The 26,023-nt window shown below is 42.0% G+C and overlaps 1 protein-coding gene across 1 annotated transcript in view; it reads left to right on the top strand.

The window, feature by feature from the left end:
• The window catches only part of igsf3 (immunoglobulin superfamily, member 3), a 168,907-nt gene that overhangs the window by 129,391 nt on the left and 13,493 nt on the right, over positions 1-26,023 (top strand). The window contains exon 7 of the mRNA XM_041807475.1: positions 1,108-1,545. Coding sequence (XP_041663409.1) covers positions 1,108-1,545 — 438 coding nt within the window. The remainder of the gene's footprint in view (positions 1-1,107; positions 1,546-26,023) is intronic.

Genomic DNA, 26,023 nt, shown 5'->3' with positions numbered 1-26,023 from the left:
TATATTAGAGTGAAATCGTGTGCTCTGTCGCAGATGCAGGCTGTCAGTGATGGGAAACGGATGGATAGAATAGGAGCAAAAGGAGATGAAGGATGGGGTGAGAGAGGAGAGTTATTGTCTATTAGAGAATTATGGTCCCAGGCAGCTGTCCCTGCAGTAGCCAAGCCAGGACAGAAAGCCATTGATTACACACCCTGAAGGACACTGAGAGGGGTGTGGGGGGGTAGCTGTCGGAGGAAGAGAGAGGCTGAGGGACCGAGAGAAGAGATGAGACAGAGCTGATGACAAGAACATAATGGAGGAATCTGCAAAGTCTCGAGGATTTGAATGATCTGATCTGGCGAAGAAATCATCAGCATCTCTCCGTCCCTCCCTCCGTCCCTGGTTTCCTTTTTTATCCGACTGTTGTACTCTCTCATGGCTCAATCATTCACATTCTCCGAAAAGCCTTAAAATAGACACAGCACGGACAGGTTATTTCATATCCTATCTATCCACCCTCCTCCTCCTCCACCTGCCTTTCCTTCCAGCGTAGATGTATCTTGGCACTAACGTATGGAGCTGGGAGAACGTTTTTAGCTTAATGAGGATAGTTTAGACTTGGCAGGGAGTTGCGCGTAGATCGAACACCGGCGCTTAGAGGAAATCTCTCCCCTGGGTTTTCTTTGTTGCATCACCCATTAATTTTAAGGCACGCTCTCACTAAAAGGCACACAAACTTATACTTAGGCACAAGTGGAGGGAGGTATACATTCTCATGCATATAAGCTAAATGGCTAACTAGAAAGAGCCTGAGGAGATTGAGAGCGGCTTAACAAAGGAATCAGTGCACTTTGAGTAAATAACGTGTGTATTTGTTCCAGCAGGGGGCTTTGTTCCTCTTGGTAGCAAAGCTTAAAAGGAAAGTTACTTCCTGGAAAAGAATATGAACCGCCACACCATTTGCTAAGCTTTTAGAGAACAGACTCGATCACACGCCCAGCCTCTGTAGTGATTTTACGAGCAATCAGCAGCACTCTGTTTGAAGGTTCGTCATTAGTCAAATAAAAAGCCCATCTGACAATCTGTCCTCCTAACATCCTCTCTGCTCTCTCTTCCTCCATTTAGAGTCCTCCTTCATGGTTTCAGCCGTTTCCAGGACGCCATCCGTCACCTTCGGAGACTCCTTTGACCTCCTGTGTTTGGTCAAGCCTCGCCACAACCCACGCGTCCCCACATCTGTCACCTGGCGCTTCATGCCAGCCAGCGCTGAACCGGACATCGACAACGAGGAGGAGGATCAGGGCGAGTTCAAAGACCTGGTGACTTTCACCCGCGAGGGCACGCTGCAGTGGGGCGAGCAGCTGCTTGGGCTTGGCACACGCACCACAGTCGACCGCTCGCACTCTAACACCAACTTCCGTCTGTCGGTGACCCGGGCGGGGCGACGCGAGGCCGGCAAGTACCAGTGCACCGCCGTGCTTTGGAGGAGGAATTACGACAACAGCTGGAGCAGAGTGGCCAACCGCACCTCCAACCTGCTCGGCATCAGTGTCCTACAGCCAGGTAAAGCTGCGTGGCTGCTTGCCAGATGCATACACCTAATTGGAGCAGGCACAGACGAGCACACAAACAAGGATCAACACAGATTCTCTCTCGCACTCACATGCACGCTCACATCTTGTGAATTCAGCCAAGCTTAGAGGATTTCTGGCAGCTCTAATTGCTCTTAGTCTCTGGTTTTAGCCACTAATTGGAGTTTTCTGTGTGCAGGGCAGGGTGGAGTCTTCTAATGGAGCGCACTGAATGGATTGCTAAATATCCCACAGGAAGAGAAAAACAAGTGAAAGGGGTTTAAAAGAGGGAGGCAAAGCAGAGTGAGGGAATGATAAAGGGAGTGAGCAATCTGTCCTTGAACCTTTTTCCTCAGTGGAGGCATTAAACTGTCTGCGCCGCCCTCATTGGCCCTCTGTACTACACATACGCACAGAGAGAAAAAACCGAGTCACACACGGTCCAATTAGAGCCTGAACAAAAACAACAAACAGCAGAGACGCAGACAAACGCACACTGGCCCAATTTAGCCCAGTCTGGTGACGCCTCAACAGTATGATACTTCATTTATTCAGGTGAACGTGCCTCAGGCAAATGCTCATCCTGCTGATAAAAAAAAAAAAAAAAAAACTTGCTATTGTTGCTTTGAAGCTAGTCCAGCAAAGCATTCTGGTAGCTGGAGTACAGATATAGTCCAGATTTGATTTGGCAGAGAGACGAGACGAAAAAAAGTCTATGTGTGGGAGAAGAAGTAGGGTTTCAGCTTCTGGAAATTCAAATGTTTGTAACATTATATTTGTGATTAAAAGAGCAAACAGAAATACAAACAGTTTTTCCAAAAAAGTTGGGATGCTGTGCAAAAATAGAAGCAGAAAATGTTTTGCAAAATCCTTTTTTAACTTGTTTTTTTCGCTGAATGCAGCACAAAGACAAGATAGTTAACGCTCAAACTTATACATTCAATTTTTTTTTAAATTTACTTACATTCTGGGTTTTAAGCTTGCATGATATTCCAAAAAAGCTGGGACAGGACCAAGTAAAGACTTTGGAAATTGCTGAATGCTTACAAAACACCCTGAAAATTCCACAGGTATGGTGGTTATTTGGTAGCAGGTGCACTTCTGAGAGACTTTGCTGTTCATAATCAACAATGCAACGTGGTTCTCCACTTTGCAAAAGACTGCATGGTCAAATAGTCCCAGCAGTTTATGAACAATCCTCCTGAAAGTGTAATTGCAGGGAATTTAGAGATTTCACCATCTACAGTCCATCAAATCATCAAATGATTCAGAGAATCTGGAGAAATCTCTGCAATGCATGTGATCGTTAAGCCCTCAGGCAGCATCCCTTTAGCACTTTAATACTATTCTGTGATGGATATCACAACATAGGCTCAGGAACAGACTACATCACTGCATCTGAAGATGTTAAACTCTATTATGCACCTCGATTAAACCAATGACATCCAGAGGTGCTGTCGACTTCAAGATGAACTGATCTAAAGTAGAAAAGTTTGCTGTGATCTGGCAAGTCCATACAGATCATAATCTATGCAAAGTTCAATAGCCAGCCTTTGTGATGGTGTGGGGGTGTATTAGTGCCTATGGCATGGGTAACTTGCACATCTGTGAAGGTACTAAAGCAGACCACAAACTATACATCAGTTGTGCCGATTGTCAGGGTGAATCCTCCCTTCCAATGAAAGTCAGCAAAGGCCCAATTATAAGATGGTCCAAACGATTATCTGGCCAGATTATCCCATAGTGTATGGTGTGTTATGAGTGAAATTTCCCCTCTCCAACCTGGTTGAAGGCGCTCCAACCCAAGATTGTAAAATATTAAGGATGTTTAATGTTTACGACCAAAAATCGTTTTGTGTGTAATGAGCGCCGAGGACAGCCGAGCACACATGAGCAGAATTGTGACATGATTTTAAGGAATTGCTGATTAGGAGGCAGGCTGACTAAGAGGGACTGAAAGAGGAAGTAAACAAAAACACAGCAATGGCAATGATAATAAAGGGCAGCTCTGTAGAAGGTGCTGGTAAGTGTGAAGCATTAAGTTGGATGGATGTCAGAAATGGAGCAGAAACTTGTTAATTTGTGGCAACAAAACAAGTGTTTAACAACAAGTACTGTAAAACAGACCACAGACAAATTGATAAGGGAGGGAGGTGGACTGAAATGAAAATAGACTAAGCATTTAAACCTCGCACAAAACCTATTAAAGAAATTTGTGTTTGGTACAATATTTCTTTGATGTTACAATGCTTCTTGGCAATAAATCTTTTACCGATGGAAAGCCTGTTTATTTCTCTTTTGAATAGTGCCACATTTGTAAGGAACATGCTTTTGTGGGATGATGATTGAAGTCTGAAGAAGCAAGTCAAACTGGTAATTGAACAGTTAATTCGACAGGAGCCTCAGAAGTGTGTAAAAGAATACACAGCCACAACAGCCTGGCACCTCCTCCCCACACTGGTCACCAGCCTGGTCATACACTTCTGTAGGATGGCATCCCATTCTTCAACCAGCATTTGTCGGAAGTCAGCCAATGTGGTTGTGATGATCACACTGGCACAAACAGCACACCCAAGCTGATCCGGCAAGAGTTCTTTGGGGTTGGGGTCAGGACTGCTGGCAGGCCACTCCATCCTCTCAGGTAGTCTATGATAAACTTCACTCTGTGGGGGTGAGCTTTGTCATCTTGGAGGATAAAGTTCAGTCCCAGACTGTGGAGATGTGGGATTGCTGCTGGTTGTAGAATTACATCTCTATCTCTCGTATTGAGATTGCCTCTTATGATGACAGGCCTAATTTTTCCAGTGAGGGAGATGCCGCCCCACACCATCACACTGCTTCCACTAAACAATGTTACTCTATCAATTGGTGTATCTGGACTCATCAATAAACATAATAGGTGCACCTAACTGATAGCACCTACCAGTTGCTCAAAACAAGCATCAACAGCAACTGAACAGTAAGCTGTTCAACTTTTGCAGAGAAAATTTGGCCAATTTTTCATGGGTGCAACCCACAAACTCAGCTCTGCCGCTCATCCCACAAATGCATGTTCCTTACAAATGTGGCCCCTTCAAAATGAATAAGCTTTTAGTTAACGGCTAATCACAGTAGTTTCTGCACTCTAATATCACATTTGACCTCCCAAGATTATACACTATACAAACAAAGCTGTAAATCAGGGATTATTTGTCACCATGTGTCTTTCACATTGAAAAAAATTGTCAAGATTTTTAATATTTTAAACTTGCTGCAGGCTTTCTTAATACTGAGATGTGGATACAGGTTTTGGAGCAAATATGCTTTATTTTATTGAGACAATGCTAAACCACAATCTTAATGAGTTACAACAGCATGACTTCACTGTAAAGCAGTGCAGTTATTAGACTGACAAGACAAGGGGCAATATAAGGCGAAAAATTCAACAATGGAAATCCTACACTGTCGAGCAACTTAAGATATACATAAGCAAGAATGGGAAAGAATTCCACTTTCAATACCTCACCAATTAGTGTCTTCATTCTCTCAGTACTTACGGAGAGAGTGTTTTCAGATGAAAAGATGATGTAACACAGTGGTAAATATGCTCCCGTCCCAAGGTTTTGTAACATGTTGCAGGCATCAAACTCAGAATGTGTGTATGATTCCAAAAAGTTTGTCAGTTTGAACATTTAAAAGCTTGTTTGTGATGTATTCAACTGAAAATAGGTTGAAAAGGATTTGGAAATCCCTTTATTCTGTTTTATTCACAATTCAGACAACATACCAACTTTTTTGGAATTGGAGTTTATGGCTGTATGAAATCTTTTCTTCTCCCTCCCTGTAGGTGTCCTCCATGTTCAGGTGAGGATAAGTAAGAGGCTTTATTGAGTCTAGAGTCAGACTGTGCTGATCAATAGCTTTCTCAAAGTGAGCCAGCCAAATGTAGCCACATGTACAGTATAGATAGTCTCTAATTCCCCTCTGGTATCGATTCAAATACACTCCCACGAATGCAAACCGATGTAAACACACACACATTTAGAGGCAGCACATTGGAGACAGTGCTCTGCTCTGCTCGGCTGGCTGTGCTCTGACCTTAAGCATTCACGCAGAACGCACAGCGTCCCCGGACCCTTCAGGAGTTATTTGAAAATCCACTTATCATCCTAAATGCTCATTTACCTTCTTGCCATTGCAGTTTACATTGTTTATCCCCAACTGGAGAAGTCTTAAGGGCACACACACACACACACACAAAACGCACATTTTCCAGAGGAATAAATACCACTAGGTCCTCCTCCTGCTCTATTTTCTTGCAGCGTCTCCATGACAGAGCGATCAGTTACCTTGGCAATGCCATCAATAAGCGTGACGATGTGATCAGTTGCCGACCAAAAGCCAATCAGTTACCATAACGGCACGATCATTCTGTGTGTAAGGGCGCTATCTCACACTGGAGAGAGAGTGAGTAATTCCTTCATCTTATTGGTTACAGAGGCCCCGGCTCAGCCCTGTTCATGTTCCTCCTCCACCTCCCTGAGTGTTTTTTTTTTAGCAGGGGGGCTGTGCAGGGCAAACCTTCATTTAGAAAGATGATTCATGTGTCAGAATGTAGGACGTCTCTCTTTGCCTCACGCCTCTCCTTCCCATCTGCTTTTTCTCCCTCTCTGTTTCCCCCTAAATGTTAACCACTCCTAGCTAAATGAGCGACTGACATTTGCAGCTCCTGTCTCTCTCTCTCAGAGAAGAAATGGGATAAAGGGGAGTGAGAGTAATGAGGTGTGAGCAAACACAGCATCTGACCAGATTCATTATTGAGAGACTTTAAATCGTGCTTCTAAAAGGTACCTGCTCAATATGTATGAGCCACCTCGCCAGCATTATGTGTGCACATATATGTGTGCATGACTAAGTTCTTGCATGGCTGCTCCTGCTCCCTGTGTTTCTTCTGATGTTCCTCTGAGAGCTTTCATATGCTTACTATGCACATATACATCAGGCCACCTCACCTCTGACACAAAAGCAGAAGTGTGTGTCTAATGCTGCATTACACCACCATCTTAAATGCAAAGAAAGGGCCATCCGTGCTGCACATAAGACGACGCTCCTCATTAAATTATTGTAGAACTTCAAAAGCAGAGAATGAAAACCAGCATCAGAAGCAGCGCCCTTGATCCAACATCCATGCATCTTAGATCAGCAGCAGCTAAAAAGTTGGATGTAGATAAAACAGACCCATGGAGAGGCCGGTCAGCGTGACAGTATTCGTCAAACTAGCAGGCAGCTCATAATCTTGCTTCGGTCTTTAATTGCTCTTGATCTTTGCTTTTCAACGGTGAGTTGGTGTCCATTTTTAAGTGTCCACGGAAAGAAATGTGTGGCAAAAAATCTTGGCCCCATTGCTTTGTTTAGTCACATCTTTTTCACTGAAAATATCTGGTTGAAAAAGTAAGAGATTTGGGTCACCATTTGTCATTAAGGAGGTGCTGGCTTGTCCTTGATGGAGATGGAATCTTCCTGTATCCAGGGGTGATAGGTAACTAATTGCATTTACTCATATTACTGCAGTTGAGTAGTTTTTTGGGGTACTTATACTTCTCAAAGTAAATTTTGAAATGAGTACTTTTACTTCTGCTGAAGTAAGTTTTCACCAGAGTAATTGTACTTTTATTTACATGAAAATGATTCCACATTACATTCAGACACAGCTAATGACTGCTTTTGGATTCTTGTGGTCTGGTGGATTGATGTTTTTGATGTGGGAGCCATTTGCACCATGAATTAGACCTGCCTGTGACTTTAGGTGTCCTTAAGCGATGTATCGAGACTTCTCCTCTTCGGTATGCCTTGATATGCCCTAGTTGACTCTGCTTTGTTCTTGACAGGGATTTTTAAGAGTTAAAGGTCACACATTTTATCCCTTTAACCAAAGTTTATATTGGTCTCAGATGTCCCCAAAACATGCCTGTGAAGTTTGTTGCTGAAAAAAACAATCCATGTCTAAAAACCCCTCTGTTTCAGCCCTGCTCATGACGTGCTGTTTCTGTGTCTGTGGCTTAAAATGTTAGTGAGCTGTCAGACTCCGCCCATGACTCCACCCCTCTCAGGAAATGGACATGGCTCTCCTGGTCCTCTTCTCAGCTGGCAGCTGAGAGTGGGATCAGGAGAGGAGGGCAGAACTTTCTTCCAAGTGATGGGCCAACCAAACCTTGGAGGCAATGCTAACTCCCCTCATGACATCATGAGGGGAAAATCTGAGAACGGCTTGTTTGAGCACACATTTTCTGAAAGGCAGAGAAGGGGGGGGGGGGGGGGGGGGATGGATTTTTCTGATTCTTGGGGGGGATTGTGGACAGGCCAGGGCCACATATTTTTGCTCGAATAGCCTGAAAAACTGTATTTTGCATAACATGTGACCTTTAAGCTGGTTCTGTTCAAAATGTTTTCAAAATTGTAGTTTAACTTAGTGTTGTATGGCCCAGTTTAGGTGCTTTTAAAGTGCTACATTTAATCCAATATGAGTTTAATTAACACTGGAAATAATATTGTGTATACATTTGTTTATAGAGGTGTGATTTCACCTGAACAGCCTGGTTTGACGTCTATTCGCTTCTTGTTCTGGCCAATAAGGACAGATAATATTTTACATTAAGACTCCACAGTTACTTCTCTGTACTCAGTACTCCTTGAATTTTATTTTTACTTTTACTTGATAAGATTTAATGGCCTGTAATTTCACTTCTACTTCAGTATATTTTAACCAGTGTGTCTACATGTACTTGAGTACAGTAGTCTTGTACTTTTTCCACCTCTACCAGTATCTCGCAATATAATTTGTTTTCATTTCTAGGGGTCATGAGTCAATTTAGGACTGATTTTTGATTCTAAAATCCAATTCCTATTTCTTTACCTTTTTAAATATTATTTTTGGGGCATTTTCACCTCTGTTTGATTGCATAGCTGAAGAGAAACAGGAAACATGGGGAGAGAGAATAGAGATTATACCACTGATCATCAACTGTAAGCCCAGGGGCCTCATCAGGCCCCACACAGCTTCCCATCCAGCCCCCAGTAGGTTAATTAAATTCAGGAAAAGTGCTGAGGAAAAATGTACATTGTTGTATTTAGGTTATCTTTTCATTTCTTTTTTTTTTAATCCATACATTTATTTAAATCACTCCAAAAATTATTAAGATTGATTTTTTTGTTTTAATCCCTGTAAAGTTAAAGTGAAAATTTGTGTCTTAACACACTAGATATGTTGGAATAAGGTTGCTTTAAACTTGAAAACAATGAGATCAATGTGTGCCTGAATTCTCGATTCAGTCATTAGTAAATCAGAGCAACAGTCTAAGGTCTAATCAGTGATCAAATTATTAACAGACCTATTTTAGGAGTAATTACAGGAACAGTGGCTCATTCTTGCTTTATAAGCTTTAGCTAAAGCTACCTTAGCCAAACTAGCTAAGTAGTTAATGTTAATACGTAAACCAATGTAGCTACGTTAGCTTTAGCAATGTGAGCTTTAGCAAACATAGCAAATGCTAGCATAGCCCAGTGAGCTACATAGGTAATGCAAGTATGTAGCTGACTTGGCTAAGTTTGCTTTAGAAAATGCAGCATAAGCTTCTGTGGCTAACAAAGCACCGTTATTTTTAGCTACATTAGCAAGAGGGCTGTTTATGCAGATAAAATATGGGTGTCTGAGATTTGTAAAGCTGTAAAAGGTGTACAGTGATCAACTTATGTAGTTTACGTAGCTTTGTTAGATTTAGCTTAGCTACTTTAGCTGCACTGGTGTTTTTTATGTAGAACAAGGCTTTTTCTTGTAAGCAGACTGTTTGCTTGGCTACATTAGCTACATTAGCTTGAGCAATTTGAGCTGTAGCAAACATAGCTAATGCTAGCATAGCCGATTCAGCTATATAGGTAATGCAAGTATGTAGCTGACTTGGCTAAGTTTGCTTTAGAAAATGAAGCATAAGCTTCTGTGGCTAACATAGCACCGTTATCTTTAGCTACATTAGCTAGAGAGCTCTTTTATGCAGATGAAATATGGGTGTCTGAGATTTGTAAAGTTGTAAAAGATGTACAGTCTTAAACTTGTGTAGTTAATGTAGCTTTATTAGAGTTAGCCTTAGCTACTTTAGCTGCATTAGTGGAGAACAAGGCTTTTTCCTGTAAGCAGACTGTTCACTTGGCTTTATTAGGTGTTTTGTAGGTCAGGTTTCTTACTTTTAGCATTTGGTACCCTAAATTTTAGTAGTTTTGTTTTTGAAAGTTTTAGCGTGTATTTCTGTCCTGACAGCGGTGGCGTCTCACAGTAGTGGTCTGCTGGAGGGGGCGTCTTGTGCAGCTGTAGTTCTTATGATTGACTGGCTGTGTTTGCCATTGTGCGCTGCCTGTGTTCCGGTCCCAGGGGTCATATCAGAGGAGTTCACCACACACATCCAAAATTTTTAATGTTCAATGTGAGAGCGACCCTGCGCAGCAGTTTGGTGTGAATGATCCACAACAGGCTTCATGCTGGGAGCAACAAAATGCACACACTGGAGGGCAAACATGTGCACGGAAACACACTGTGAGGAGCATGAGGAGGGAGGGGGGGTTACATCCCTGGAGCAAAAGTGTAATTATCTTATGCTGCAACACAATTCAATATTAGCCTTCACAGCAAAGGGAATTCGCACAAAAAAAGCAACACAAACACACATAGAGTTCCACATACAGTGGCAGTAATATTAGATTCCACCTGATTGAGTTTTCTCTTTCGTCTGTTTCTGAAATGCAATAATGGCAAACACATGTTCAGCATGGCAGCATCACCAGGGAAGCCTTGGTCTCTACGACACAATCTAATATCATCTCCTCATAACTCAAACCACACACACAAAAACACACTCTTCATCATCTCTCCAAGCACACACACGAACACAGAAAAAAAACTAATTATGCTGAATCTTCCCTAATGGAACCGGAGTTTAGATTAATGATGGTTTTGGGAGTTCAATACGTTTTTCTCATCATTAGAGTGTGTGCATGTGCACTCTCTGTGCGTGTGGTGTCTGGCATGAGGAGTGGGATAATAGGAGCGTCTGGTTATTGGCTGAGCTGGAATGATGGTGGTGATGATGGAGGGGAAAAAGGGGGGTGTCCCACTTTGAGTTTCAGCTCATCTCTCCTCACACCTACGCTCAGCTGGCTACCTTTCACTCACAATATCAAACATCACGACGCATTATTTTTTTTTCTTTGTCTTATTTTCATCCTTGTTCTTGTTTTCTGCTTTGTGGTTCCGCTTTGAGTTAGACGCTATGCGCCTCCTCCTCCTACTTTCTCCTGCTTAATCCGGTTCCTCCTCATATGCTCTCTCTGTCCCTGAATGTTCTTCAGGGTATCTTCCCATTTAATTTGGGCTGGCACTAGCAGATGCTGCATGTGCTCTCCTTTCATGCCAAGCGAAGCACTTGCCACCTAGCCGTTATTGATAGCGGAGGCACCCGCTGCGGTGATGGGAGATTCCTGCTTATCAGGGCATGGATGGGAGCTGTCTATCTTCATTAGGGGCCAGCCGATCACCCTCACGTCCTCCCTTTTCTCCCCCTCTCACTCTGCTCTTTCCCTATTTTGTTCCCACTCTCCCCATAAGTCTCTTTTAATGTCTTCTTTCCCCTTCACTCTCACTTAGCCGCATGTTCGCCCTCCCTGTACGCCCTCAGCTTCTTCTTCTTCACTCTTGTGATTTTTCAATATTTTATAATTCCCTGCTTCCCTCCTCCTCCTCTTCTTGTCCTCCTCATCATTCTCTCCATTATGTTTACATTTTTCTTCAAACAGCTTCTTCACCATTGTCACTTTTTCATAAATAATAAGGACATTGCAGCTTGGCTGGTCGTGCACAATAGCGCCTTTATAGCTGTTGTCGTTGCTGTCAGGTTTTCTATGCAGTTTGCAGCTGCACAAGAGTAGAGTTGAGAGAATGTTCTGTACTTTTCAATGCTTTACAAAATCTGTGGATTAAAACAATTAAGATCTTCACTCATTTTGTTACCCTAAAGCTGCCACAAGTGAAAGAGTGAGAGAGCCATTTAAACAATTAAGACAGTATGCAGCAGTTTGCTTGCATTGTTATGCATTTTAAAATAATCAAAACTTTTTTTTATTGGATAAAATTAGCATGTCATACCCCTCCCTGACCTTTTCAGGTGCTAATCTGTGGGGCTAGGTAGCTCTCACAGACTCATGACGTAATTCGTTTTGCCAGCAGTGTACCTGCAGAAGTGGGGTACCCACTTGAAAACCCACATGATTTGCAGTTATAATTTTCCTCTTAATCAGCAGTTTTTTAATTTGCTGTTATTGCTGTTATATATATTTGGCAGTTTGGCTACCTTGTAGTTTAAGTCATGTGTAGCATAAAGAAGGAGCTGGGTTGGAGGAGGGTTGCAAAAAGCAGGCTAGAGCAATTAAGATATCGCAACATGAGTGCAATAAGCCAATAGTGTGCTAAGAGCCAATCAGCTGCCTTTGCCTCCAGGCATTAAGGATTATAATGGAATAATCCCAGAGAACCCAAAGTAGGATCCAGCCTCTGCCTCAGATTGGCTTACACTGATAATATTATCCAACCAAACGACAAAGAAAGTACCAAGTAAAAACAGTTAGAGACAAAGTGCAGTACTGTGCAGAAGTTTTAGGCATGTAGAGCGCTAACGGTTCTTCACAGGTCCTGATGTTCCACAACCCTGGGCTGAAGAGAGAAGGGAGGGCGGCCAGCGTCAGTGTCGACACGTTTGACATGTACGTGTGTCGCTCAGCCAAGGTCGAGCCTAACAGCATTTCTTTTGTGCGGACCTTTGTACCGTTTGTAATACGCCCAGCAACCACCAACAGTTTCCAGGTGCTTAGAACACACACACGACAACCAGGGGGTTGTGGCCACTCTCCTACCCACCCTAACAGTGCCCTAGGCTATGTTTAAGTGCCACATCAACCCATAACTCCGCCCTAAAGCTGTGGTTTTTGTTTTGTTTTCATCCGATTATTTTCCCATGCACTTGGTAATGCACAAAGACATTCAGAGCATGACCTGGATTGTGTCGATCCTCCTTCCTGATGGGGCCCTCAGGTGGGCGTACTCACCATCACACGCCTTACTTCAGCTTCAAATTTTGGCCCAAACATGCCTAAAACTTCTGCACAGTACAGTAAGTAAAGAGAGTAAGAGACAACCTATTAAGTTGGTTAGGTTCAGTTTGGGAGATGCCATCACATCACAGCAAAGAACTCCTGGTGGGAGGCAGGATGTGATGCATGCATAGAGAAGTGCTGTCAAACGCCAAAGTTTTATTTCAGTCAGGACCACTTTGTCAAAAAAAAAAAAAAAACAATAATTTTTCCTCTTTAAAAGCAGATACTGATTTGCTGTTATCTATATTTGGCTGTGTATCAACAACCATCTTTGTTGCAGATTTGATCAGCTTTCAATATTTTGCAGTTCACATATTAGTACTTTAATGTTTATGCAAACAACATGAGCAACGTGCCCTATGCTGCTTATTTTGTTATTTTTGTTGAAACTTAATGGAATTATTTAATATGACATATCAGTACTATTTGAACATTTTCAGCAAATTAAAATTATTGTTAATAATGATAGCTGTGTCACTGTGATCATTGTATAAAAATTGTGGTAGCACTTTATTTTAGTGCTCCCTAATAACCGAGTAATTCTGTAGTAATAAGTGGTAATTATCTAGTAATTTCTGGTACCAATCTATTTAAAAAATCTGTGGTAAATTTTGGACAACTCTTACTTTTATTCAAGTTATACTGAGTAAGACTTATTTATTATTCCCTTTAATGTTCAACAAGTATTTTATGTACTTTGTCTTGTCAGGTACTACGTGGGATTTCTATGTTGAATGATCAATGTCTTCCCACACTGTCCCTTGATAAACAAGATAAACTAAACTAAGAATACTGTGGCAATTAACTTGTAATAAGTTAGTGATGATATCTAAAAATGTTAACCAAGTAATAAAGTGTTGATCACAGAGTAATTCTTTGTAATGTTGTTGCATTTTTCCCTATCCCTAACCTCCTAACCCCCTAACCCTAACTCTAATCCTAAAAATTACTTTAAAATCAGTCAGAAAGGACTCACTTTAATTTAGCGGGCCATAAAGACCTGAAGAAATGACCTGGAAAATATCAAGCAAATTAAATGGAAAAATATCATCTTATCATTAAAGAAATTACTTGATAAAATACCACTAATAACCAGAGAATTGCAACAATATTAAGAGGCTTAGGTTTAGGGTATTGGTTAGGGTTGAATATCAACTAATTTCCAGATACTTGCAACAACATTAAGAGGGGTAGGTTTAGAGGATGGATGAGGGTTAAGGGTAAGAGTAAAATATGACCTTATTACTAGAGAACTGCCACAAAATTGAGAGGGTTAGGATAAAATATCACCTAATTACTAGATTTTTTTACAATATTGACTGGGTCGGGTTTAGAATGTGGATCAGTGTTAGGGTAAGTGTAAAATACCACCTAATAACCAGAGAAATACAACAATATTAAGGTTAGGTTTAGGGTCAGGGCTAGGGTAAAATATAACTGAATTACCAGTCACTTGCAACATAATTAAGAGGGTTAGGTTTAGAGTATGGATGAGGGTTAGCATTAGTTTTAGGATATGATACCACCTATTTACCACTGAATTACTACAATAGTAAGAGGGTTATGTTTAGGTGTAGAGTTAGGATAATTATGTGATTATTAATACATATTTACCAGGTAAATGCTTCCAAAATATCAACAAATTATTACTTGTTAAAGTGCCAAGTTATGACTTGGTTACTGCCTCCTTATTCTTCAGACTTACTAGATAAATGTACTTACTTTTAAATAACCAGGTAATCAGAGTCCACTAAAATAAAGTGCTGCTGAAATGGTACTGTCTTTACATCTCTACCTAAGACTTGTGTTTTAGTTGCCATTGTATCCAAACTGGTAGCATTTTTGTTTGGTTTTGACTATTATAGCATCAAAGTTTCAAACTCCTCTTCCAGGATCCAGTTTGGCTTCCCCCACAAGCTCACCATGATGTGTACAAGCTTCCTGAATGAGCGCCTACGCACCAACCTGCTCTTCCTACACTGTTTATACAATACATACACAAATAGTCAGAGTGCATACGCTGTCTTTAAGTCAGAGCACATGGGGTCGCACTGGGTGATGAATGAGGAGCCTTTGGGGGGTGCACTGAGACAGAAAATAATTTCATAAAAGAGTCTTGATTAATCACGCCTGTGTCCGACACTCAAGGTCAGATTTCTTCCCTGCGTCTTCTTCCTCACAAAAGCAAAACCCTCCAACTCTCATCCCCATGTAGGAACACACACATTTTCTGTTGAATCCAATCCAGGCCTCATTTCCTTGTTCTGCCCAATCTGCAGACACAATGAGATTCCCGTGTTGTGTCTCCCCGTCTCTTCTAAGCACCTGTGTGTGCGTGCACGCCTGTTTGTGTGAGTGTGTGTCCTGCTGCTGTTGTAATTGAAGTCGTAAGTCAGAGCTAGCTACAGTGGTGCTGCTCCCCATGTAAATCAGAGGCTAATAGTGGGAGCAGAGCAGGAGGAGGCTCAGCAGTGTTGCCTTCTGAATACATAGACACACTACAGAGCAGCCTCTGGCCTGCACTCACTGAACAACCACTGTTCCCTGTGTTTTAATGAGCGTGATGTGTTTTATGCTTATTGGCCGACCCTTCTCAACACAGGCACACGCACGGTGCAGTCTGATATGTCTTTATGCTCTTCCCTCTGTGCCAGCGTCTTTTAAGGGCCATTAATCTCCCTGAGTTCCCCTGCCCTGACCCCCCCCCCCCACACCCTCCTGTCTCACCCCCTCCTTCTTATGCATCCGTTCTCCCGTCGGGGCAGCCTGCGTCCAGCAATCACTCTCCCAGACAGGCAGGCAGGAAGAGCAGGGAGAGAGAGTGCTGTTGAGTGCATCAGTGTGTTCATACTGATGGTGGAAAGTAAAAGTTATATTTGTGGAGGTTGCATGTGCATGCGTGCGTGTGGCTCTGCTACACAGATCCCCATAATTAGCCGTTCTTAATGTTATTAAAAAGGGAGTTGCAAAGGGGAGGAATGAGGATTGGTAATATCCCTCTGACACAATGGGATCACAGATACATCACAGTCATTAGCATAGAAATGAGGCTCCCAGTTAGACAGAAGAGACACTTTTCAGTCAGGGGAACCCCATCCTTCATCGCCTCTGACGAGCAGCCCGCTCTAATCTGCATCCCTGACGTAGGTCCAGATGGGGCCTGTGTAGAGCATTTTATGTGTATGTTTATGCCATTGACCGGATATTAATATGGACAACACACCTCTGTGTCCTTCCACTTCACTAAAGTGAAGCCAAAATACCCCCCAAGACTGATACTGACATATTACACTGGTGACAGAATTCAGAGCCAAGACATGCAAAGGGGAGCTGGCTGGCACAAATGTAACCCACCAATGAAATGTCAAAGATCCCTCAGGTCGGTGCATTTCACAGCAGAGCAGATTTTTGTGTCGATTTGAAGCAGACACGTGTTTATGTTTAAAGGATTGTTTTTTTGACCTTTTTGCCTTGTTTTGATAGGACATCTGAAGAGAAACTGGAAATAATGGGAGAGTGTGTGGAGGAAGACAAGCGGCAAACAGCGCCAGGATTGGGTTAAGATCCTTTGACCTCTGCATCGCAGTGTTAATTTTGTCAACTAGACTATGATCATAGACTTTAATTGTGAAGAACATGTTGGAAATAGAGTAGTTTGTATTAATTTAACTTGACTTTACAAGAGGTGCTGGTGAGTGTAAAGAGCTACAGTATTACAGCTACTTCTCTGACCTTGTTTGAAGGTCACATATTATGCAAAATAGACTTTTTCAGGCTTTTTTAACAAAAATATGTGCCCCTGGCCTGTCCATAATCCCCCCAAGAATCTCAGGGTTTCCCCTCATGATGTCATGTGGGGACTTAGCACCGCCCCCAGGTTCGGTTGGACCTCCCTGCTTGGAAGAAAGCTCTGCCCTTCTCTCCTGATCCTCCTCTCAGCTGGTGGCTGAAAGGAGGATCAGGAGAGCCACATCCATTTCCTGAAAGCTCAGTAACATTTAAAGCCACAGAAACAGCTTGTTCTGAGCAGGGCTGAATCAGAGGGGTTTTAGACATGCAAAAATCCAATACTGGAGTGTTTTTTTTAGCGACGAACTTCACAGGCATGTTTTGGGGACCTCTGAGACCAATATAAACTTGGGGTAAAGGGGTAAAATATGGGACCTTTTAACAGCTGTTTTTGCCGTTATATGAATGGGTACAGTGCTGGACTCTAGACAAACCAAGTCGATCCATTGCAGCTCACAGCTTGTGTTCAAGATCAGACGGGCTGACAGAGACGTTCCGCAGAGTGGGAACACTCACTGTATGTTGCTGTTACTGCACAAATGGAACTTTGAGAACAGAGGACACACTTTTTACCTCATTCCTTCGCTGCATGTTAATTACACAGATACAAACTGGCGATGTCTGGCTTGTTACCTGGCTGTTTTTCAGTGTTGAATGGAAACATGCACATGACTAGACTCTGTTGTCTTTGACATATCTCTCTGCTATGCCAACACTGACATTGGTAATGACTCACATGTCATGTGTAAGATTAACATCTTGGGAAATGCCTGGAATAATTTCAGAAGGATTTGGTCAACCTTTTTTGTGAGAACCAGCCACTAGTGGAGTTTTAGGCTGGGCCAGTAGAACTATGTAAGTTGAGATCTTTGTCTTTAAACTTTAAAGTGTGCTTTAAGAAAAAAAAAAAGTTTTTCTTTTGCATCCTCAAAACTAAAATTGAGTCATTTAAAACATATATAAATATCGGTATCAACATCGGTATCGACTAAAATGAATCTGTAAATATCGGCATATCAGATATCAGCAAAAATCCAATGTCGTGCATCCCTAGTTACTTTACTGGCTGTATAACAAAGACTGTGATTTTTTCCCAATGATGATTTGAAATGAACAAAACCTTTAACTCTTCCAGTTTGCTGCCATATAATGCTGGTTTAAGGCTAAAACCTCATATCTCTAAAATCTCCACTTTTCAGGGAATGATAAAACGCTGGTTTTCCAATTGCTTTTCACAATGAGTGTCCTTAGTGAGCATCTTTTTGATACTCTTTATTGGTTTACATGGGGACAACATTAAAAATGGAGATGCGAGGCTCTGGCCCAACACCAGTGATCAGTGATTGAAGAGTTTGATAATGGATGTAAAAGCTATAAGCCTTACCACAGGTTCCTGCTGTGACGTGACTGCACAGTACATTACCACAGGTTAACAACTTCCACAAATTACATACCACCAACCCGATTTCACCTGCTGCCAAGGAAAGGGCTTGTCAGTTTTCCTGAGTTCATGTAATTTTCTAAAAGAGAATAAAAGCATCATGAAAAAGCCTTTCACAGCAAAGGAGCGACAGCTTCAGCCACTTACAGAGCAGCTTGTAGTCAAGAGTGTTTCACTGTCATAGCAGAGGGTGAGTGATGCCATTAGTGTTTATTCAGTTTTGTTTGAAAAAGTTGGACCTTAAACATAACAATACAATGGAGGCGGCAGTAGTTCAGTCTGGAAGGAATTGGGCTGGGAATCAGAAGCTTGCGGGTTCAGGTCCTGGTGGGACCATATCTGGACTTTGGCATGGTAGCTGGAGAGGTGCCAGGTCACTTCCTGAGCACTGTCAAAGTGCCCTTGAGCAAGGCAGTTCCCTTCAGGGATTAATAAAATATGACTTTACTTTACAAGGGATCAGATTGTTTCCTGTATCGACAGTTGGATTGCTGCAACTATAGTTATAATTTTTACAACAGATAGGTCTGAGTTTGCCTACATCTTTACTTTTTAGTCGCCCCATGTGTTAACATGGAGGAGCCAGGGTTTATCAACTATACCGCAGCCAGTCAGCAGAGGGAGTGCTGAATCTTTTGGCTTCACTCCCAGGTGGCAGCTGCTCCGTCCACCTTAATGCACAGTCTCATGTTTTTGCACAGTTGTCTTGAAAGCGAGCTATTCTTCAGGAGGATCGGGGCGCGTCTCAGGCCTCAAGTCCTGACATGCTCAGGGGTCCCCAGCCATCTGCAGGATTAGCCCAGGGCCATGCTAATGCTAACGCTAACGGCAGAGCAGACGGCCTTTAAGACTATAAATCCTCTGGAGTGGAGATTGAAAGACTGCCTGCTGCTTTTTTTCTCTCCCCCCCAAAAAAATCCCCTCCGGAGCATGTCCTCACTTTCTGTCTTTTACATCTCTCTCATCTTCTCCAGGCTTTCCCTCCCTCCCTCTGCACGCTCCATCTCTCTCTCTTTCTCACTCCCCCGCTCTCTGTTGGGAGGTGAATATCAGTACAGTTTCAGTGATTTGTCTCTTAACTACTATTCTCTCGCCCTGCCTCCTTTAAAGAGAATCCCATCCCTCTCTCATCATCTCTTACTGTTATTTCCGTTCTCTTGCCCACTCTGGCCTCATTCAAATAAGTGGAAGTATTACATGTGTGGCCCGGTGGAAAGGATGTCAGCTCAGTGGTCATTAAGCACACATTAGACTAAATTTAAAAAGAGCAAAAACGTAGCGGCGCCTCCGCTGTGCACTCTTCATTTAGGCCTCATTCATATTCATAAACCCCGCAGGTGAGGCTGCTGAATATTCATGTAAGCATCAGGTGATAAGCACGATCAAGAGGGGATGGATCATGCTAACACAGGAAGGAAGAGAAAGGTGATGATCAGTCAAAACAGAGCCTGCAATGAAGCAGACGTTTCAGTGTTTTAATACATTCCTGTATTTAACCACGTCACCTGGAGCAGCTTTAGACGGAGCCAGAGAATGAATAGAATTTCCTCTGTAGCCGGAGAATAAAGCATGACACTCTTTGATTCACAATCGCAGGCTGTATTCTCCTCCTCTCATCGCTCGGCCGAGCCATTTCCCAGCTCCTTTGATGTTATCCTGAACTCTATTTTTTTTTCTTTACAAGCATGTGTGTGAGAGAGAGAGAGATCTGTTTCGTGTGCGCCGGCTTGTCACAGAAGCATCCTCAGCTGTACTCTTCTCCCTTTCCCATTCCCCCCTAAGACTCCAAACTTTCATCTCCTCTTCTATATAAACAACAGCCGTGTAGTAGTTCAACTTTTTCAGGGAGCTTTGGGTGCACTTAGAGATCTTCTCTCTCATCAAAACTGCTCTTGTGTTGGTAGCCTTTGTGCACTTTTGTCCGCTGATAAATAAAAAGAAAACAGACTCTTAGCTTTGCAGCTTTTGTAGCTATCAACGAGACAAACCGGCTACACATGAGAAGCTGGTTAGACGAGGGGTTCAGTGGGCCAATTAGGGAGTGTGCTATGGATTTTTGTGGGTTTTCTGAACATAAAGTGTCATCACAGTAAATAAAAACTGGAAAAACACAAGTGGGCATTTGATTGCTTCAGCAGAAGCACACTGCTGCAACTTCAGTCTAAAAAAAATCTTTCTTTTACAGTGAAATCTGACTTTAATTACACTTTTAATGCAAACAAAAGCCTCTTTTATCAGCAGGGTCCTCATATAGCGCCAATCCTGAAGACAAGGTTGCCCTGGAAACCACCGAGGCAGGTGAAGCGTATGAGAGGCTGCCAACATTTTTAAGCCTCCAGATACTTCCAAATTAGCTGTGAGAGTTTATCTTCCACCTGATTATATACTGGAGACTTGAGTTTTCTCCTATTTTCCCTCTGAGACGGAAATAACTGACCAACAACAAAAAAGAGAGAGAAAGTAGGAGATGCAGTATCTATAAAGTGTTTACCCCCTTGGATGTTTTACACTTTTATAAATCAGTTATGTTCAAGTAAATGTGGCTTTTTTGACCAAAATAACTCATCAAAATCAAAACAAATTTCTACAAAGTAATGTCAGTTAAATAAAAATGTGTGAGGTAAAATAAGTGATCTTATTCAACAGAGCTTCAGCCAATTGGTGCTAGTAGTCCACAAAAAATGGGGATCACCTGAATGCAATGGATGTGTCTTAAGTGATTGCAGTATAAAGACACCTGTGTCTGGAAGGTCCAGTCACTGGTTAATCAGTATTCCTGGCTACCATTGCACCATAAAGATAAACAAAAACACCCCAAGCAACTCCTAGAGTTGCCTAGATCAGGCCGTCATCACAAACTGAGTGACCATGAAAGAAGGACACTAGTGAGAGAACCCACCAAGACACCTATGACTACTCTCGCTTCAGCAGTTGAGATGGAGGAGACTCTGCATCTCTACCAATCAAAGCTTTATGGAAGAGTTGAAGAAAACTTGTATTAAATCTCGACTAGTTTGCAAAAAAGGGAAGTGGGAGACTCCGGGTTTTTTGTGCGGACACCAAATACTGTGTGAGGGAATTCAGCCTGGTCACTCACTGTGTGAGTCAGTCAGGGCAGTGCCAGGTGTGTGGGAGCTGATTGGCCATGATGATGATATAGACACCTGAGCTGCAGCACTCTGTGCTGACTCATTATCTCACCATTAGAGATACTGAGCGCATTTGTCTGTGTTTTCCTTTGTGTGTCTGGAAAAGAATATCTGCTGAAGCAGTTTTGAGAATCTACCTGGGTGGTTAAAATTCCTTGTTAGTCAAAGATAGTTGTAAATCAGGGTTGAGTATCCTTACTCAGTAGTTTTTGTTCCTCTTCTGACATAAGCCTTGTGACCTTTGAATTTTATTTAAAAGAGTTTCTCAGTCTCCTTAGAAGTTTGAGTTAGTAGTCAGCTGCATGGCAGTGGTGGTTTAGTTCTTGTGAGCGTGAGCTTTTGGTTTATTGTTTATTTTATCCCCCTCTCCCAACTGATCACCTGTGATCTTAGTGGTTATCCTTTTAGGATAACTTTGAGAAACCCCTCATCTGCAATTGTGTCCCAAAACCCCCTTTGATCTGACACACTGCACATCACCACAAAGAAACCATCCCCTCTGTGAATCACGGTGGTGGCAGCATCATGCTGTGGGGATGCATCTTAGCTGCCGGCCCTAGAAGGCTTGTAGAGATGAATGGAGGAAAATCTTATTCAGTCTGCAAGAGAACTGCAGATTGAGAGTTTCTTTTCCAGCAAGACATTGACCCAAAGCATACAGTGACAGCTTCACTGAAATGGTTTAAAGACAACAAAGTGAATGACAGAGTCAAATTCCTGTGCAACTTGACAGAGCTTGAGCAGTTTTGCCAAAAAGTGGAGTAAAACTGCAGTGTCCAGGTGTGCAAGCCTGATTGAGATCTATCCACACAGACTCAGTGATGTGATTGCAGCCAAAGGTGCATCTAAATACTGACAAGAAGGGAATAAATAAATATTTATGCTGTGACTATTTTTACAGCACAAATTTTTATTTAAGTGACAAAGGGGCATCAAAGAGGGTTTTTTTGTCATGATTGATTTTTTTAAAGCAAAAAAGGGTCAAACATCCAAGAGGGTGAACACTTTTTATAGACACTGTAATGGTCGGTGCTTTTTATTCTATCTGAGGCCAGATTTGACTGGCACATAAACTAATGCAGAGCAGCAAGTACAAGTGTTTCCAATTACAGATTTGTCTGACTTTGTGGACGTACCCTTGAGGCTCATTAAAGAATCAAAGCAGCAAAGAACACGTGATCGTGCTTAAATAAGGTATTGATGCACAAGCATACAGCACCTCTCTTAATGCACATACATGATGAGCCTTGAGAGAATGTGTGATTTAACAGACTCCTGATGCTGTGTATCTTACCACAGCTTATTGAATAGAACTTCATCAATACTACATTTAAAACCCTGCAAGCTGCATGGATGGAGTAAAGGATTTTTGGCTTTTTGCGTGTGGGAGGAGTTGCATTGATGTAACTATGTGAAGCCTGGCTGTGTACTGTAGCTGCAGGAAGAAACCTCACTCTCTGCAGGAATGGACACACGTCAGAGGATGTGACAAGCCGGCCGGCTGTTCTCAGAGTTCTGGAGGTTGTGTTGAGACATAAAACAACTCTAACCCTTCCTTTGATTTCTCTTCTGCCTCTCTGCTCAGTGCTTTTCCATTTTATTAAAGACTCTGTCTCTGCTTGAGTGACTTCTTAGTTATAATAACTTGTAATAGCTCATGATGCAGCTTAATAAAGCTTGAATAATTAGCCTGTTTTAGCTCTGAAAAGATTTTTCTGTAAACACTGATGTAAGGCAGCAGGCTTTCAACCCCCCTGTTTTTTTCCCTCCTGGCTTCAGATTTTTGAACTTCAAATGTAAAGCGGCAGAGAATTGCTTTGTCCCGTGCCAATCCAATCCTGCATGGTTCCACTTCAGGAGGTTCAGAGGTAATTCTCCTGGAAAAGAGAAAAAAAAAAAAAAAAAAAAAGATTGCCAGGATTCCTCCAGGCTCCACAGTGATTCCGGATGGAGGCATTTTTTGTCAGGCTTCCCACCAAGTCTCTGGTGGGAAGTGAGGCAATGATGATGATTAATTTGGAACGCTAGCTACAACACGGTGGTCTAATGATGCCTTACAGCCGGGCATCATTTAAGTGCAACCATATACTACTATATGTAAAGTGCAAAAAGACAGAATCCCAAACAGGGATCATTTAAGCATGCATGGTAATCTGTGGATGAGGTTGAGGTTTTCTGGGCAGATGGCTGAGACCCCAGGCAGGCAGGCAGTTAGAGCAAAGCTAAGCGGGAGCTAGGAGGGCTTATGAATGGGAGAGATAGGAGGGTTTCTAAAGAGCAAATGTTAAAATTGACACTGGGTTCGATCTGTTTTAGAAAATCTGTTGGAGAATTTGCAAATGTTTATCCTTAAAAGGCCTCACTGCCAATTTGGTTGAATTGTGGTTTCATTGCAATTAAAACTCCATATAACTTCTGATAGTTAATGTTAAGGACAGATGGATTTATGAGTCCCAACCCACGTAGAAGTTGACTGGTTACCTGGTTGATGACTTCCATTCAATCTAGAGTTTGATTCATTAGCTGGATGATGAGTCCCACCCCATCCAGGAGATAATTGCTTACCTGGACGATAAGTGTCGCGCCGTCTCATATTTGATTGGTTACATGGATGATGAGTCCCGCCCCATCTAGTTATTGATTAGTTACCTGGAAGAGTCCTGCACCATATAGTAGTTGATTGGTTATCTGGATGATGGGTCCCAACCCATCCAATAGTCAATTGACACTGCCCCATCCAGTAGTTGAATGGTCATCTGGTTAATGAGAGTGCTCATTCCAGAAGTTGACTGGTAAAATGGATGATGAGTCTCAGCCCATCCAGTAAATGATTGGTTACCTGGATGAGTCCTGCACCATCTAGTAGTCTATTGGTGACCAGGATGATGAGTCACGTCCTATCTAGTTATTGATTCATTACCTGGATGAATAGTCCTGCCCCATCAAGTTGTTGATTGGTTTCCTGGATGATGAGTTCTGCATATTCTAGTAGTTAACTGGTCACCTAGGTGATGACTCCAGCACCATCGTGTAGTTGACTGATCGTCTGGAAGATTAGACTGTCCCATCCAGTAGTTAATTGGTGTTCTGGTTAATGAGACTGCCCCACCCAGTAGTGCTTTGACTGTAGGAGTCCCATTCCATCTAGTAGTTGATTGGTTACCTGAATGATGAGTCTTGTCCCATCTAGTAGTTAATTGGTTACCAGGGTAAGTCCTGCACCATCTGTTAGTTGATTTGTTATCTGGATGATGAGTCCCAACCCACCCATTGGTTGATTGGTCACCTGGATGATGAGAGTGCCCAATCCAGAAGTCAATTGGTTACCTGGACGATGAGTCCTGCACATTCTTGGCCATGAATGCATAACATTTGTATACATTTGAGTAACCAAAGACAATTTCAGGTATAAATGGAAACTGTACAGGTAGCTAATGATCCCTCATGCTAGCTAGCTTATAATCCACTTCATGTCCAGTGGAGCCAAAAAAAATAGAAAGAGTCAAAATACTTTTCTCATTTTAGGCCTGTGAGAATCGAAAAATGAAAAGGTCCATTGTGTTTTAGATCCTTTTTAAATAGTTTTCTTGTCTGAAAAATTCTGCCAACCCAAAGATATTCAGTTTACAGTTGTATAAGATGTACTTTCCAGTCATTCTGTGAGAAATGAATGAGACACATTTTCAGACAAATTCTGCTTTCATTTGAAAAGAGCAGACATTTTCAATTGTTTACAAAAAGTGTTAGAAAAACTTCGCCCAAAAAGATTAGAACATTTCTCCAAATTTGCACCCAAAAGAATTCAAACAGATTACAATAGAAGGTAAACATTAGTATGTATGATATGTTTAAGCATTTGTGAATATTTGTTTTCTGTTGATTTTCCCACTAAAGGAGTGTGTTTATCTGTTGGCAGAAAAAATATACCAAACTGGAAAATGTAAAAATTTTGCTGCTCAATGAGATGTCTTACACCTGCCCCACAGCAATGATTTTATGCATTAAAAAAATAATAAATAGGAAAAAAATGGTTATGCTAAGCCTTGTTTGTTTATGTGAGTCATACAGAGACATCATCTGTTTCAGTTTTATTCACAGCCAACTAAAATCTTCTCACAACTATAATATACTGTACTAGCTAGCTATAATTAAAAATACAACTCTGTTCTACTCATTAACATGGATTCAGTTGCTCTATTAACAGCATGTGTTCTCTCTATGCAAAATTAGATCTAAAAAAAACAGTCCTGGCTGATGTTTGCATTCACTCATCACCTGACGTGTCGTTTTGACACATCTGACACATATCCGCTCACAGGTCCAAAAATAGCGTGTTCCACTCAAATGGCAAAAATGTCTCTATGCAGTCGCATGTCTGCTGCTGAGATCAATTAAGGGAATTTGTCTCCCCAATATGGGCTCAGCCAACAAACAGCTCTTGGCTCTCTGTCAGCGTGTCAACACTAGAAAGTGCCTCCAATCAAACACTTTATTGTTCGGGGTGAGGATTGTTGTTGCTGATAGCGATGGTGTGCACTGGATCTGTCAGTTCCAGTCAAATTTTTCATTTTATTCCAGCTGTGGGCTATTTGCTTGATAGCAGCTGAATACTCTTGTGATTTTCTCTGCTTGAGAAGAACCTTCAATATCTCCTAATGATCTCAGTTGTGTTTTTACTCAAGTGTGTTTTTTAGAATGTTACATTTAAGATACTACTGGTTTACTGGCATGAATACTGACCTTGTCCCCTCCACCAATCTTCCCTGGGCTGTTTCAAGCAGGGCCCTGGTCGCAGTCACACCTGATGTTCCTGAAGCTAATCCAATCCCAAAACCGGTGTCCCTGTAACTGAATCCTGTCACAGCTTTCAGCTTCTTCCTGACATCTTAGTCACACTTCTCCATCATCTCCCTCTCTTA

This window comes from Cheilinus undulatus, linkage group 15 (genome assembly GCF_018320785.1).
Source record: "Cheilinus undulatus linkage group 15, ASM1832078v1, whole genome shotgun sequence".
In the NCBI taxonomy this organism is placed as follows: domain Eukaryota; kingdom Metazoa; phylum Chordata; class Actinopteri; order Labriformes; family Labridae; genus Cheilinus; species Cheilinus undulatus.
The sequence above is the reverse complement of the archived record's forward strand: the minus strand, read 5'-3'. Positions and strand labels throughout refer to the sequence as shown.